Source organism: Castor canadensis, chromosome 7, assembly GCF_047511655.1.
Source record: "Castor canadensis chromosome 7, mCasCan1.hap1v2, whole genome shotgun sequence".
Lineage (NCBI taxonomy): Eukaryota > Metazoa > Chordata > Mammalia > Rodentia > Castoridae > Castor > Castor canadensis.
The window spans coordinates 69,093,908-69,110,262 of NC_133392.1; the positions used below are offsets into that span (position 1 = coordinate 69,093,908).

At 40.5% G+C, this 16,355-nt stretch overlaps 1 protein-coding gene across 2 annotated transcripts; it reads right to left on the minus strand.

Annotated features, from left to right (window-relative positions):
* Positions 1-1,041: 1,041 nt before the first annotated feature.
* Dydc1 (DPY30 domain containing 1) lies at positions 1,042-12,212 on the minus strand. 2 transcript variants are annotated; one of them, XM_074079302.1, is made up of 6 exons: positions 12,055-12,212; positions 11,456-11,557; positions 6,824-6,913; positions 4,787-4,843; positions 4,042-4,146; positions 1,042-2,088 (listed from the first exon to the last, which is right to left on the minus strand). In XM_074079302.1, exons 1-6 carry the CDS (start codon positions 12,199-12,201, stop codon positions 2,059-2,061), a joined length of 531 nt encoding a protein of 176 aa, XP_073935403.1. In that variant the 5' UTR covers positions 12,202-12,212; the 3' UTR covers positions 1,042-2,058. The 2 variants fall into 2 exon arrangements, with proteins under 2 accessions (XP_073935403.1, XP_073935402.1); XM_074079301.1 differs by having other exon boundaries at positions 6,824-6,916.
* Positions 12,213-16,355: the final 4,143 nt, after the last annotated feature.

Consider the following 16,355-nt stretch of genomic DNA (forward strand, 5'->3'; position numbering starts at 1 on the left):
ATATTAAACCCCAATGATGTAAACTTTAAATGGGTGAGTGGTTTTGCATGTGAATTATCTCAATAATTGTATTACCCTTAAAAAAATATACAACTACATATAAGGTAAAGCATCTTTAATACAAACAAAATAAAGTATATGACATCTACAGAAAAGGGGACTAAAGAAAATTGCATGCCTAAAAATATCAAATAAAGAGAAAGAATATAGTGTAGGAAGAAAAAGTATTAGAGAAAAATAAAGTATCCCAAAATATATTCTTCCTTAGCTAAAAAGGAAGATTTACATAATATCACAAGTGTGTGGCATATTGGTCACAAAAGTGACAGAGCAGTTAGGAAGGCTGAGATGTTACTTTTCTAGCCTTATACTATCAAAATTAGTTCAGCAGGAAGATCACACTTCAAACAAGCCAGGATGTTATCCAGCCACAGAGAGCCTATCAAAACAGGATAGGCTCTATTCATTCCTATCATAGGATGGGTCCCAAATGAATCTTATTGCCACCAATAAGAAATTTTATGTCCCTGAGAGGCAGCTGGAGGTAGCTGGTCTGTTAGTGAGTCATCTCTCTTTAAGGGCAGGAGCTTCTTCTACTTCCTCCCTCTTGTGCCAATCTCTGGCCAGGAGTACTTTAAGCAAGACTGGGTAGGATACTCTCAAGAACCACAGTACTTCACCTGTGACTAGCCAAATCCCACCTCATGACCCATTGAAGACTGTCATAGGCTATGCCCACTCCAAGAACTACCACCCTCCACCAGCCTGACTCCCTCCTCAGCCCCCATGATGGCGCCCTCCAACACTGAAGCTGAAGCCTGGATGGACAACATGCCCCTTATCTCCCTTAACTCTGGTGCCCGGGAGGATGTGAATGCAGTGATGCATGGTGGACCACCTTGATGGCAACCGGACTCCCACAGAACTCATCTCTCCAAGGTCCCTGGGATGTTTTTTCTGGGGGAAAAAAAAACCATATAGAACTGATATGACAGGATAACATTTACTTTTAATAAATATTTGTCCTATTTTTCCCTTTTTCTCTTCCCATTTAAGCAATTGGTCTGCTCTGTTCCCAGTGCCTCAGGAAAAGCACATTATAAATAAAAACAGATTTTTATAAAAAGGAGTATCTTTCTGGCATTTCTGTTTTCATGCCTGTGTTCTTAACAGAAAAGACTCACATTACAGACTTGTAAAGGAAGAGAAGCTCTCCCCAAAACCCCAGGCTAGACATGAAACTTCAAATGGGCCACAAGCACATAGCCTGAATCAGGTGAAAACTACCCTTCCACAGTTGCCCCCAGTTCCTGTGCCTGCTGACTGATCCAGAAGAAATGATGCTTTTCAGTTCCTCAGGACTTTGTTTGGTACCCATTCAATTTATTCTGTGTGGACAATATCACTGGACTTTGTAAACCCTGAAGAGGAAGACAGGACTCCCAAGAAGTAGGGGGAAAGGAAGCTTCCACATCTGCTCCTGAGTGGGCATGATCAAGATAAGGGAGAAAACTCCCCAGCGGGACAATGGAGAACACTACTTCCAGTCACATCATCAAAGTGGGGATTAAATGCCTCTGCAAAGCATCACCTCCTAGCAGTCTGGAGAAAGCCTTGCAGTTTACTCCAAGAGGATATGCCATGCCTAAGTCATGTAGAAGCTCCTGGGCCCTCCACAATGGCACCTCCTTCACTCCTTTCTAGACATTTAACAATCCCAGAAACTGCCCACCCCCAGCCTGGCTTCCACCTTCTGCCCTCATGGTGGTGCCCTCCTCCATGTAAATGTACACATTCTTTCAGCTCGTTTCTTGCCTCTTTCGGTTGCTTTGGCAAATTCCTTCCTGTTCTCCCAATGGGACAACACAGACACCAAGTTGCACTGGGGGATCCAAACCATATTTTAAGGCTACCCTTGAAGCCTGTTTAAAAAGTTGCCTTTAGAGGGGGAACAAAAGAGTAGAGTTTAAGTTTGGAGAAAAACTATACAAATCAGGGACCTTGTGGTTCAAAGCTTAAAACAAGCAGAAAAATTTATTACTCTTAGGTTGGTTGATCCTACAAATCTTGATCAATGCTTAATGCCACCTAAAAGAAAAATAAAAAGCAAATATACTTTAATACAATAAGAAACATGAAAGTATTCAAGCCAAAGAAATAGGGCTATTTCTATATGACTGTATTAAGCTTTTTGAGAGTTTCAGATGATTTCTAAGAATATTCAAATAGAATATAATCATAAATTACGTTCTAAAGATTGTTCTTATCCCATCCTTTCTTATACTTGTCTTGCTCCCTTACTTGTCCTTCTTGTGGAGTTCCTCTTCCTATGAATACTCTTAAAAGTTGGAATTTCTAATGGTTCCTCCTTTAGCCCACAAGCTTTAGCATGCTGAATGCCCTGTCCTGGATGCCTTGTTCACTCCCTTGCTCACTTAGCATGCATACTTATGACTGAATTTAAATCTCCTTCCTGGGGGTAGGTGTGGTGGCTCATCCCTGTAATCTCAGCTACGTGGGAGGTTGAGATAGGAGGATCATCATCTGAGGCCAGCCTGGCAAAAGCATGAGACCCTATCTAAAAAATAAACTGAAGGCAAAAAGGACTGGGGGTGTGGCTCAAGTGGTAGAGTGTGCGTCCAGCAAGCACAAGGCCCTGAGTTCAATCCTCAGCACTATCAAAAAATGAGAAAAAGAAGAAAAGAAAAATCTTCTTCCTGGGCCTCTTCCCTGACTTCCAGATCTATACCATGTATGCTGTGGTCTTTGACCATTTTCACGTGTGTATTTCAAGTGACTTGAAAGTCAGCCTCTCCTCAACTGAAGCCTTCATTTTCAAAACTTCTACTTCCTTTTCTTATGTTCATCAACTCATCAAATGGCAATGCTCTTAGCTCAGTTGCCCAAGGAAGAAGTTTGGGCTTTATCTTTGACTCCGTCTCACTCTTACTCGATGAGCCAATCTCAAGACCACTCAGGTCTCACCTCCACTGTCTAACCCTAGTCTTCTTGCTCTCCATGACTGCAATAATCTCCTACATGGTCTCTCTTTTCCATGCCTGCTCTAATCCAACTTTCTTTCCACCGTAGAAAAACACAGAGTTAGTCTTTAAATCTTTCCAATAACTCTCACTGTATCTAAATCCAAACTGGCTAACACGACATGCAGAACCCAGAGTGATCTGGCCTTTTCCACCTCTCCAGTTCTAAGTCCCACTCTTCTAGCTCTGTGTAACCCAGCCATAGCTCTGGACTCTTTCAGGCCCTTATCAGCATTTTGTTCTCTCTCTCTCACCAGGAATCCCTCAACTGCACTGAAGTTCCACTTTGTCAGTGCATACAGGGTAAAATGGCCCAATGTGCTCTCCTACCAGGACAGTTCCAGTTTACACATCTGCTGATTTGACTCAATTATTAATAGATCCTCCTTTAAAAACACACTTGTTAGATGATAGATTTCCTGTCATTCTAACAATGACTGTAAAATGCTGGTCTAATTGTGTTTCCTCTAGACAGTAAACACCACAGGGTCAAAATTATCTGTCATATTCATAGCCACACCTGGCACAGTACCTGACACACAGAAGATACAATATGTTTGTTAAATAAACAAATGCAAAAACATGCATTCTCACTAGGATATCTATGTGGTTCCAGGATTTGCTAAATGGTAAATAAAATACTAAAAAAACACCAAAATAGTAGCCCCCAAATTTGAAAGTTAGGTATTTCACAAAATGATTTTACATGCATGTTTTGAAGAGAATTTGATATTTTCAAAATCTAACTCCAAAATATACCTACACAGATTGTATAGCTAAAGATCAGTGTGTGCATATATACAAATATAAATATATACATGTATCAGTACACTTCTCAGAAGGGCAGAGTGTCAATTAAAAATATAGTTAGCAACTAGGAAACTGGTTTTCTTTCTATGAAGTAAAAGGCCTATTTGCAAACCAGCCATAACTTCAGATGCACTAAACCTTACCAAAGTAAAAAAAACCCTGCTTTTTTACAAAATATTTTGATACTTACATCAGATAACAGTGGTTCATCAAGTTCCACCACTCTGCTCAAGTTAGGCGCTCCATATCTGTCACTAATCTCAGCTAGTGTTTTGCCTAAGTCTGCAGGTGCTTCCTACAATCAAAAATTCATTTTTATTTTTTACCCGGCTTTGAAATTAATATATTACTTTTCTTTCAATTTTGATATGAAGTTTCTGAATTATGACATCAAAATTCACCACTGTTAATTAATAGAATTAACCAATACCTGTTAACAGCAAGAGAAATCTAGTAACGAATGTTAAAATTTATTTTAAAATGCATTTGGAATTTTAAAATATATAATTTATAAGTAGTTCTGTGGTCTATTGAACACAGGACAGTCTAGCTTTTAAAAATATAAACACTGAATATCTAATTTTTATCCACTCTGAGATTTAGTTTCCAAGCACATCACACCTGTAACCTATCACTAGAATACTTGGATGCCATCACTAGAATAGACATTTGGACTTCAGGTTTTTGGTTTTTTTGGTTTTTTTTTTTCGAGACAAAGTCTCTCTATGTAGCCCAGACTGACCTCAAACTCTCGATTCTCCTACCCCTGCCTTCTGAGTGATGGGATTAAAGACACATGCTACTATGCCTAGCCTGGACTATCAGTTTTGATAATATCCTTATTAAAACTTTAGCTACAGATGCATCAAAGTTAAGCTTTCTCTTCTAGGATAGTCATTCATTTCAGATAACATAGAGTAACTTTTTCTTCTCACCTCTGCCTGTAAAGGCTCCTCATTCTTAGCTGCATTTTCCAGATTTTGTCTCATCTCCTAGAGTATATAAAAGTTAAGAAAATACTTTGAATATACTTCATTTTGATTCCTTGTTTAATTTTTAAGCATTTTTATTTTTACATAATGCCATGAACTATTTAACAGCAAAAATGCTACCATTCTCTGAGAAATGACCTGAATATACTTAATCCAAAACTTCATCCACAAACCTCATCGTGGCATCTAGCTTTTCATTGGAATGAGCCAACACCAGGGTGACCTAACAGACCCTGAGCTGATTCATTTTGGCTGCCGAAAGACTGATCACATGACCACACACATGGTACCCTAATTATGGAGATATTCGTGGTACTACTTTCCAAAGAAAATTCCATTCTCCTAGAAACTTCCTGTCCTGCATACACAAGGTGGTACTGGGATGTCTATAGTCCATAGTCATATTTGACACAAACTAAGTCCATCAGTATCCTTCCCAAATTTAGAAAAGAAGTCCATTCCTCTCTGATAGGAGAAGATACAACATGAGACCCAGGAACCAGTGAGGACCATGTTCCTCACCCATGTGCTACAAACTACAGCAATGTGAAAGAGAGACTGACACTAACAACCAGAGAACAGCAGCGGGGAGGACCTCTTGCTACCAGTGGTCTGGAAGGCCCAAGTGTACCAGCATCCTCATAGTTTAGGTGTTAAACCCTTTCCTCCTTCACAACCATTCTAGTAAATTTCCTTTTCATAAGAAAAGTTTAAATCATGCATCTGTAGCCACAGGAAGGCCAGAGCAAAGGACATTTCAGACTCACCTCCAAGCATTGGTTAAGGTAACAGTTCTTTGCAGGGGGAGATGAGGGATGATAAGTCAGCAGGGAAATGGATTTTTAAAGTTATCATGTCTGGTCAGACAGGCTGCTGATGCCTGGAGATAGTGAAGTAACATAGGTGTGACCCTCTGGAGCCACAAAACAGGGGCCAGTCCCTCCAGTATACTGTCAATACTCAAATAGAGCTATCAGGTCACCTTGATTTTTAAAAAATACTTTAAATTTCCTTCTTTTGATAACTGTTTCCTCAGTATTTTTCTGCTTCTCTTTTTTCACTTTTGATCGCTGATGTAGCCGAAAAGGAAGGGCATGTTTATATGCATATCCATGTGCTCCTACACAGGCTAATGCATCAGCATCTGTATTGGGTGTGTGTGTGATACTGGGGTTTCATCTTTTTAAACAAAGTATAAGGATTTGAATTTATCCTTTAAAACCTCATCCTTTTTGATTCAACTTATCCTCCATATTTTTTACACATTGCTTTAAATAATGATGCGCTCATCCAAGCCATGAACAAGCATATTGAACATATTCTATGAAAACTGCTTCTGGTCTCAGTTTTAAAAATGGAATCAATGAGGAGCATGGAATTGAATAGTCAGTAGTGCTATAGACTCAGTCATTCCTAAGATTGCTATGTGTGATACATACCTTTTTGGATACAAGGAAATCTTGGTCAAACTGGGAATTTGACTTTGTATACATACAATCAATGTGGCTGGACTTTTTGAAATAAGTTACTGTATAGTTATTTTTATAAAAGACATAAAAATCCATATAGAGCATATTTTTAAATGTAAATTATTGTTAATACATCTAACATGAAGAAAAGAGACATACTGCTGTCTCAGAGGTTAGACACCCTGGGTGTTACAAAGAGCTTAACCTTTAACATCAGCTATCATAACCAGGAACAGCTAGCTCCTGACTGAAATGTTGCCACTGTCATTATTAGAGAACTGCACGCTCATATCCGTGATTGTGCTTGATCCTTACAATGACCCAGAAAGATGTGGCTTGTGATTTTTAAGAAGATAAACTGAGACTGAAAAGGTTATGAGATTTTTTGGCAACTCAGAGCTAATGTATGGCAGGGCTTTAGCCTAAGAGTCCCATGGTCTTCTATGACAGCTGAAGAGTTTGAGGACTGTGAAACGTTGAAAAAGAAGACACTGATGAAGTTTCAAATTACCTTCTCTAATTGTTCTTGGGCTCTTCGAAGTTCTTCTGCTCTCTGTTTCTCCTTTTCTTGTATTTCCAACTCCAGCTGGAACTCCAACTGCTGCTGAATATTCAGAAATACATACGCCATGTTAAGTCAGATGAAGTTCAAGGAATTAACTCTATCACTTTTAAGTGTCCCAAGATCATTTCATTCATGCCCATCTGAACTTACAAAAATAAGTGGTCACAGCCACATAATACTTTCTACAAATATTTCCTGAGGTATAAAACCAAAAAAGAAACTTATTAAATTGCTAATTATAGAAAGTACAGTTTGTACAAAATCAAGTCATTTTCTATGCTTTTCTTGAAGCTAGAAATGATACTGTGGTAATTTTTTCATTTAAGCATAGTCGAATCTTCAACTAGCCAAATTTTGATGCAAAACAAAACAAAATCTTAACAACATGATCTGAAGCCATGAATTATCAACAATATTTTTGGTTCTAACTCAACATACATGTCACAACGGCATAAGGGTCAGCAATGAAGCCTATGGGCCAAATTTGACCCAATCCTGTTTTTATATGGCTCAGGAACCAAGATTTTTTTTTTTCACAAATTTCTAAACAGTTGGGAAAAAAATCTAAAGAATATTATTTTATGACATATGAAGATGAAATGAGGCCAAGCATGGGACCCACTCCTATAATCTCAGCTACTCAGGAAGCAGTAATCAAGAGGACTTCAGTTCAAGGCCTACCCAGGCAAAAAGTTAGTAAAACTCCATCTCAACAAATAAGCCAAGAGTGATAGTTCACATCTGTAATCCCACTTACAAAGGAGGCATCGGTAAGAGAATTCATTATCCAAGGCCAACCTTGGGCAAAAACACAGGACCCTATCCAAAAAATAACTAAAGCAAAAAGAGATAGGGGCATGGCTTCTTAAGTGGTGGAGTACCTGTGGAGCATTGCAAGTTCAAATTCCAATGTCACCAAAAAAGAAAAAAAAAAGATATGCAATTCAAACTTCAGCTTCTGTAAATTCACCTGTGCATTGTCTGTGACTGCCTCTGCCCTGTGCCGACAGAGCAGAGTAACTGCAACAGAGGCCACATGTGGTGTTCTCATTGCTTTATGCTGCTGCTTGGCACTCTACAAATCACAGAGATAATGGTGTATCTCAACGGTGTTTGGAGGGCCATGGGATCACTATTGCTGGATGTTTTTATTATACTCATCATGTTAAAACAAGAAATGAACCTTGAATGTTGCACTTTTAAGGCATAATGGAGTGTGGATTATTTTATCTTAAGTGGCAAAATACGGTTTTGTATTATGTAATAACACTATGATAAAAGAATACAAGTCAACATCAACAGTAGCAGACTAAACACATGTCACAATATTCTCAACTCACATGAAAACAAAGATCAGAAAAATCAGAACGCTTAAAACAATTATCTCATCACTGCAGCATTTCTTCACAAAAATGACAATGAGGCTGCAACAGAGGTGAGTTTTTAAGTAGTTCCTTTGCTCTCCAAGCAAGGAAAGACCTTGACCAATGGTGAGTTAATGAAAAGAAGTGAGATTTCAATGGGCAAAGAAAGGTGTCCAGAAAGAAAGTAAGCTGCTTTGGAATGGTTAGCCTTTGGCAAGAGCAGGTGTGCACAGTAGTTGGATGAAGCATCAGAAGTCAGTTAAAAACAAGGTGAATGATTTTGAGTGTTTTCCCTGGAATTTTGATGAGAAGATGGATGTTCCCAATTCTGCCCTGTCACTGGTTATTTAAACAATCAATGTTGAGTTTGAAGTGACTATAGCAAGGAGTCTTCAAACTCCAGCTCAGGGAACACTGAAAGACCTCTCTGTTTCTCTTCATCTCCACTTCACTCCCTGAGACTCCCTTCTCTTTGGTTGGTGTCTCCTCCTTCTCCCATTTATTTCTACAAGTTCACTTCTTCAACTGAACATAAAACCTCCTGAGGAATAGTATCCTGCATTCCACCCCTCGATACAATACTTTGGGTTCAGTGCACAGCAGATTAGTTGTGTTAGGCAGCATGGCTAGAGAGATATCTGATTTCTAATTTTGCCAAATGTTATCTAAGTAAGATAAAGCAGATGAGTGAAAGAGTGAAGTATCTTCCCATTGTGATGTAATTGCCTTGGAGGAGGAGAATTGCTGACAATTCTCCTTATCTGATAGACAGTGGACAGACACCAGCCCCAGCAGCTGTAAGAGGAAAGAAGGTCCTCATTCAAAGTTACGTCTGCTGCAGGAGACACTGCCCATCTACAGGGCAGGCTGACGCCCAGCTCAATGTGCTGCAACTTCTCCTCAGGAGTAAGTCTTAGTGAAATTTGAAGTAGGCAAGTTTCAACATCCCTGTCTATCTAGGCACCTTAGTGACAAAAAATTTCCACCTCTGCATTAAAGATAGGGGATTCAGCAGAGAAGCAATTTGCTAGGTCAATATTTTTTCCTTTTATCCACATATGTGGATATTAGGTTTCCTTCCCTTTTTAAATGTTTAGGCTTGAGTTAAGTGAAGTACTTTCTGGTAGAACTATAAAGTCAGCTTACATTTGCTTCAGATTTTTACTATAAATTTAGTTCAGAAGTCACTCTGGAACTATCCCTTATCCAGGGTATATTCCATGATGATTCCTTCATCATTCCCTTACCAACACCTTCCTCTCTTCAGTCCTCTACCCCAAAGCCATCTTGAGGCAGGCTAAATTAGGGAAAGTGTGGAACTCATAGAAAAATATTACATCTTAGATTAGTCGTCCTTTGGCTCAAGGACCACCCTCATCTGGCAGGGAACCACCCATGCCCCTACCCACTCATTGATTATTGGATGAGACTCACCTGGTTCCTCCCTTCCCATAGGTTAGCTTAGGTTTTAAAAGTAGCTGAAAAAGAGAAGCTCACTCTCTCTGCCTCTAGATTCCACCTGGGCCCACCATGCTCCCCTTTGTATTTCCCTTTCATAACTTTTAATAACCTTCATTTACACCCATGTGTCCTGCCATGGATTTTTTTCCTGCAGGACACAAAGAATTTGGAAGTCTCCTGATCACATAGTGAACCAGCACTGACTTCAGTCAAAGGGTCTGCTTCCCCCACATTTTCATTCAGATACCCAAAACTAAATGTAGAAAGTCACAATCAATCACACAACCAAACCCAAAGGCACCATTATGAATGCTTCATCTCCAATTGCTACAGAGAACAGGTTGCATCTCTCTTAACAGAAATGCTTAGGACCAGAAGGTTTGGGATTAAAAGAATATATTTTGGAATATTTTCATCCACATGTCTTGAGGATGAGATCCAAGTCTAAACACAAAATTCATCTCTTTCACCTTATACACATAGCCCAAAGGTGAACATAAGGAAAGCAATGTTAGAATTGGACCCTCCCCCCTTGCAGGCAGCTTACTGGGAACACCCCACCACTTACTGGAAGGGCCATACCTGGCCTCAAGAGAATAACAAACTCTCACCTTGGGGGGAGGGGGGGTCTGGAGCTGGTTGAGCAACCAATTTACCTAATTACCACTTATCTTCTCTAGCTTCCCCTAGCAATTGTTAACCCCTGAAAAAATTTTCCCACCCAGCTAAACTTCCCCATCCAGACCCCTCCCCTATATCTACTCCAAGTCTGTAAGCAGCAGTGGGGTTCTGGCTTTGACTAGCTCCTTCCCTCTGCAGGATTTCTTCTGAATAAACCCTGTGCTGGTGTTTGAGCATCTTCTGCCTATCTATCCGGTGCCTCTGTCAGTCTAACAGTAATCTTATACAATATGTTAATAATTTTTTGCATGAAATAAGTTTAAACGTGTAGAATTTGCTACTTGCGGCATCATGTAACTCTCAGAAACTTTCAGATTTAGGAACATTATTGGCCTAGGATTTTTTTTGAATTAGAGATGCTCAATCTGTACTGTCTAGGTCAAGTGTCTCTTCTATCCTCTGAAGCCACCATTCCAAAACTTGACCACTTTCCCCACCCATCCTACCTCACCACCTCATTCTTGGTGAATGTCATGGTCCTTACTTCATGAAGGAGAAACAACCACATAGCAGCTGTTACAACTTTTTACCATAAAACTAACACAACCACATATACCACCTATCCTCTGTCCCTGAGTGATAACCGAAGAAGGCCCCTTCCACCTGTGTTTCAGGCTCCATTTTCCCCCCTTGTTTCCATGGAAAGTAGGCTGTATGAATCATCCTCTTTATTTCCTAATGTCTCTCACTCCTCCTACTGTGTTTCTCAATGAATATAAAAATGGTTCCCTTTCCCCTCACAATCTCTCTAAAAGTATCTTGTTTACTCCCGGCTTTCCCCCACCCTCCACTTCTTTTGGTGAGGTTAGGGAAGGCTTTTGGATTCAGGTGATCACTCAGTCCCACTAATGGTGTCCATTACAGCACACTCTCCTTACCTCATAGCTGCTGCTTCTCTAGCAAAGAACACATACACACACACACACACACACACACACACATATAAAGATGACCAATCACACTAGAAAGCCACAGGTAAGTGACCAGAATAGAGGGGTTTTTCAGCCATTGACTTGTGCAATGTTGAGGCCGCACCAGTTCCAGTTATCTCTGTGCTCTTTCCTTATCTTACCTGCTGAAACAAGAGCTCCTCTGCCTTGAGCCGCTCCATCATTTCCTGCTCCAGGAGAGCTAATTCTCTTTCACGCTCCAATTCAACCATTTCCTTTTGTTTCTAGTATCATAAAAAGCAATAGCATGTGACTTATTGGAAAACAATTTGTAAAAACAATCTGAAAGCATGTTAATCACCAATAATAGGAAAAGGATTAAGCAAATTATAGTCTAGCCATTCACAAGCTATACAATGATTTGGGGAGCTGTGCATTTTATCTGAGAAAGAACAGAAAATTAAAACCACAGGTATGTTAAAAAGGAAAAAATCTACAGACAATTATATAGGAAAAAAAAGATGACACATAGAAGGAAATACATAAAAGTCTAAATACAAGTCTTCTTTGGGGGGAGAAATGACCCAAACATTGTATGCACATATAAATAAAAGAAAAAAAAAGTCTTCTTTGGGCATCTTTTTCTCCTATGTTTTCATATTTCCAAGTTTTATATAATAATTATATAATAGAAAGAGATAATGTTGAACTCTTTTCAATAGCAGATAAGTTGAGCCAATTATTATACTCTTCTAACTCCATAAAGGAGGTCAGCACGTACCAGCTGTTCCATGGCCACGTTTTCCTTATATTTGCAAATCCACAGTGCTAAATATTCTATTGGATCCACTGGGCGCACCCTTGCCACTTCTGCGAGACCTTGAGTTAGACAAGTTCCAAGGTAGCTTTGAAGATACGCAGATTCCATTTCTAACTCTAAATAAAAGCCTCTAAAAACAAATGATTTGCATTAGTGCCGGAAGTTTGCAATTAGGGCACAACAAGAGGGAAAATCCCATGAGATCAACAACGCATACCGCCCTATTACGAGCCGGGATACTGCCCATTAGGTATGGCACAAGCAGACCAGCCCCAGCAAACTTCTAATCGTTTCCAAAAGGGCTTCTGAGAAGTCATTACAATGAAATAGCTTCAAAATCCTGAAGGGCCCTCAAGGCCAGCCCAAGAGTCAGAAAAGGATGCTGTCATTATTGATTGCAGGATGGCGTTATGCCAAGCAATGTTTGTGTCATTTGACCCTCATAATATAGCTGAAACCTGGGTGTTAGAATTCCCACTGTGCAGTTGAGGTAGACCAAGCTCAAAGAGCTTAACTGACCAGTTAAGATCACACAGTTGGCAGATGCAGGAGATGGAGTTTACACTCACCTCTTGATTCCAGAGCCTTAACTCTAGTGACTCACTAAGATGCTCCTCCTAAGCCAGGAAAGCCATTTTTATAAAACAGCACAACAGTCCACCTCTTTTTAAGAAATCATGTGTGTTTAAGGCCAGAGAATAAAAATTCAGCCTCCAAAGAATTGCAAGAGAAGCTCCTCACTATCTGGCCATACATTTTTTTTTCAGGAGCCCCCCAACACCTCCTGGGCTCTCACTTCCACTGAATATTCTTCCATTCTGCTGGTCATGCTCTGCACTCTTCCATCTCCTTGTGTCTTGTACATGATGATGATCCCTCCCTCTCTCTACTCTTGGAAAATGCCTCCTCATCTGTATAACATAAATATTTCTTGGTCTCTGAGCTTCCCCAGGCACCCCAAGAAATTACCTCTGGCTCCAAGTAGCTTGCATAGCCCTCATCATGCTGCCTGAGAATTATCTGTGTGTGTGCGTGCATGTGTGCATGCCTATCTTTCCTCAGAGAGACATGCTCCTCTAGGTGCTCCAGGAGTGTTTGAATCACAGGGCTGACACCACTGTCTCTCTATGGTGGGAAGTGAATGAGTTTCTCTACTCTCTCAGTTATATTTCAGTCATTTCAGTTATGAAAACAGACAGCTATAATCTTAGCTCAGATATTTTTTAAAAGAAAAAAATGCAACAACCACTATATCTCAAGTGCTTCGAAAAAAAAAGCTGATTCACATTCAAATTACCCTTAATAGTTTATGAAATCTGGACTCTTCTAAGAATCTGATAAAATGTGTTAGATTATTCAACAAATATATACTGAGTGCTTATTATGTGTCAAGTACCCATGATAGGAACTGGGAACACAAATCTGCTATGGGCTGAGTGTTTGTGCTCCCCCAAATCCAAATGTTGAAGTACTAACTCCCAATGTGCTAGTATTAGGAGGTGGATTGTTTGGAAGGTAATTAGGTCATGAAGGTGAAGCCCTTTTGGATGTGATTAGTGCCCTTAAAAGACATGAGACAGCTTGCTCTCCTGCTCCCAGAGTCCTTGCTCTCTGCTGTGTGAGACTGCAATAAAAACACAGTTGTGTGGAAATCAGGAGGACCCTCGACAGGCTCCAGGAATGCTAGTACCTTGGACTCCCCAGCCTCCAAAACTGTACAGAATAAAATGCGTGGTATTTAAGGCCACACGATGTTGTTCCAACCTGAATTTCTTATAATAGTAATTTGAACTAAAAACAGTTTCTGCCTTTTGAAGCTTACAGATGAATAGGGAAGACAAATATTAACCACATAATCAAATCAGTAAATGTAAAATTTAAATTTAAATAAGTGCTATGAAAAGCAGGAAGGAAATAGGGGAAAATAAACAAGTCAGTGAAGTCAAGGAACACTTCTCTGAGGAGTGATATTTGAGCTAAGCTCAAAGTTATGTGATGGAAACAATAAAATTCACAAAACAAAAAAGAGAAATGAGAGCCTTGGCAGGCTGGGAGCGTGGCCAAGTATGAGTACCTGCCTCGCAAAAAAACGCAAGGCCCAGAGTTCAAACCCCAATACAGCAAAACAAAAGCAAAAATAAATAAAAGCCTTGGCAATTATAAGGGTTAGCATGCCAGTGTGTCTAGATCTGTCCTTGAACCTCACTTTTTTGTTGTTGTTTTTGCAGTACTGGGGTTTGAACTCAAGGCCTACAACTGGAGCCACTCCACCAGCTCTTTTTTTGTGAAGGTTTTTTTTTTTTTTTTTTTTCCAAGGTAGGGTCTCACAAACTATTTGCTGGGCTGGCTTCGAACTGCAATCCTCCTGATTTCTGCCTCCTGAGTAGCGAGGATGACAGGCGTGAGTCACCAGTGCCCAGCTGCACCTCACATTTTGCATAAACTTTCAGAAATTCTGACTATTCATAGGCACCAACACTACTCTTCTGTCATATCACAGTGGTGGGGTTGCAAAATGGTTTAACCCCTGTGGAGAGGAATTTGGCAAACTCTAGAAAATCAAAATATGTTTACCCTTTGACCCACCAGTCTCACTTCCTGAATTCTATCTCAAAGAAGCACTTGCAAAACTATAAAATAGCATACAGTAGACCCTTGGTTTCTGCAGGTGATTCCAAGGAAACCTCTGTTGAGGAAAACCCGCTCCAGACACGGAGTTCAGTGCTGTATTGCCGATGCTTGACTCAGTTTTCCCCCAATGCTGCCCAACTTCTGCTAAAGATATGCTTGCCTTTCAACAAAGTTTCAAATTTTCACTTATTACTTAAGCATATTATGTGCCTTTTTGGGATGGAATTACCATACCCTTTCCCTTTCTTTTGGGGCACCATTTGCTTTTTGGGAAGTATGTTTTCACAAAATTTAGGGCAGGGAAATACTCAGCAGATCACACAAGGATTTAAATACAAATGAAGATAACATGGGACTGATTGAGAGCGTCTTTGCATCAACTGAGGTGTGTAATGCACGCAGATATGATTACTGTTTTTGGAATTAAAAAATTATTTTTTGACTGTGCTTGTTCAAGACCATGTGCAATAAATCTCCAAAAAAGGCAGATTTACGGTATTTGCACCATAATTTAGCACAGCGACACTGGAACACCACTGGATGCTCATCAAATGGGGGTTAGCGAGATCGAACACAATGAATTCTTGCCCAGATGTAAGAGAATGAGAACATTCTCCAAATAGGAAGTGATCCCTAGAACACATAATGGGGTGAAAAAAATCATGGCGCAAAAGTTGTATACTCCATCTTTGCATAAGCAACAGCAGTAGGGAAAAGAATGTGTATGCTGTGTACATAAATGTAGTCCTAAAAACTCCAAATATTGAAGACAAATGTGCAAATGAACTAACTTCCTGTCCAGTGGGATAAGCGCTGGAGAAAAACCTGCAGGGACATCTCAAGGTCATCTGAAGTGAAGCTACATTCAAAAGGGCAGGAACTCCTGATGCTGCTCCAGAAGGATGTAACATGGAAAGGGCACTGTGGTCCCCAAGGGGAAAGCCACTGGCCTTAGAGTCAGCCAAGCCCAGGGTCTGTCTGTCTCTTATGAGCGTGCATAGCATTATAGGGGAACCTGGGCAAGCAAGGCTCCTCAGTCCTCTCCTGTAACATTCGTTTCCTGTCCACGCATCCATGAGAATACCCATCTCTCCGGCTCTGAGTAATGGTATTTTTCAAATACACCAGTACGTATCTCAGCTGGATATAAGAAAGCCCTTTCCGGGCTGGAAAAATGGCTCAAGTGGTAGAGATCGCTTTCCTACCAAGCGAGCGAGGCCCTGAGTTCAAACCAGTACTGGAGGAGCGGAGGGGAAGCGGGATGAGGGGAGGGGGAAGGGGGGAATGGGGGAGCCCCTGCCCACAGAAGCAGCTCAGGCGCCCAGCCTGAAGAAGCTGCCACAGGCAATTGAAAGAAGTCCTCTGCCCACAACTGGGAGAGAGCCGGCCAGATAAATGGGAAGAGAGGGGATCAGGGCAAGATACCTGATTTGACAAATAAAAATAGAACACACCCAATTAAATTTAAATTTCGAAAAATAATGAATAACTTTGTAATATACTTGACAAGGAGAGAGAAGGAACAGGGGGAGAGAGAAAGAGGAGGAGGAGAGGGGGAAGGAAGCGGGGAGGAGCCGGCCACCGAGAGGCGGGACGGTGCGACCTACGCCTCTCTCAACGTCGGACGCGAG

What these genes read in the sequence shown, in the direction of transcription:
- Dydc1 (XM_074079301.1), bottom strand. Translation starts at nt 12,201, where the DNA reads ATGGAATCTGCGTATCTTCAAAGCTACCTTGGAACTTGTCTAACTCAA. An exon ending in CCCAAGAACAATTAGAGAAG is followed by an intron (nt 4,844 to 6,823) that starts GTAATTTGAAAC and finishes TATATACTCTAG; the next exon opens with GAGATGAGACAAAATCTGGA. An exon ending in ATGAACCACTGTTATCTGAT is followed by an intron (nt 2,089 to 4,041) that starts GTAAGTATCAAA and finishes TTTTTCTTTTAG; the next exon opens with GTGGCATTAAGCATTGATCA.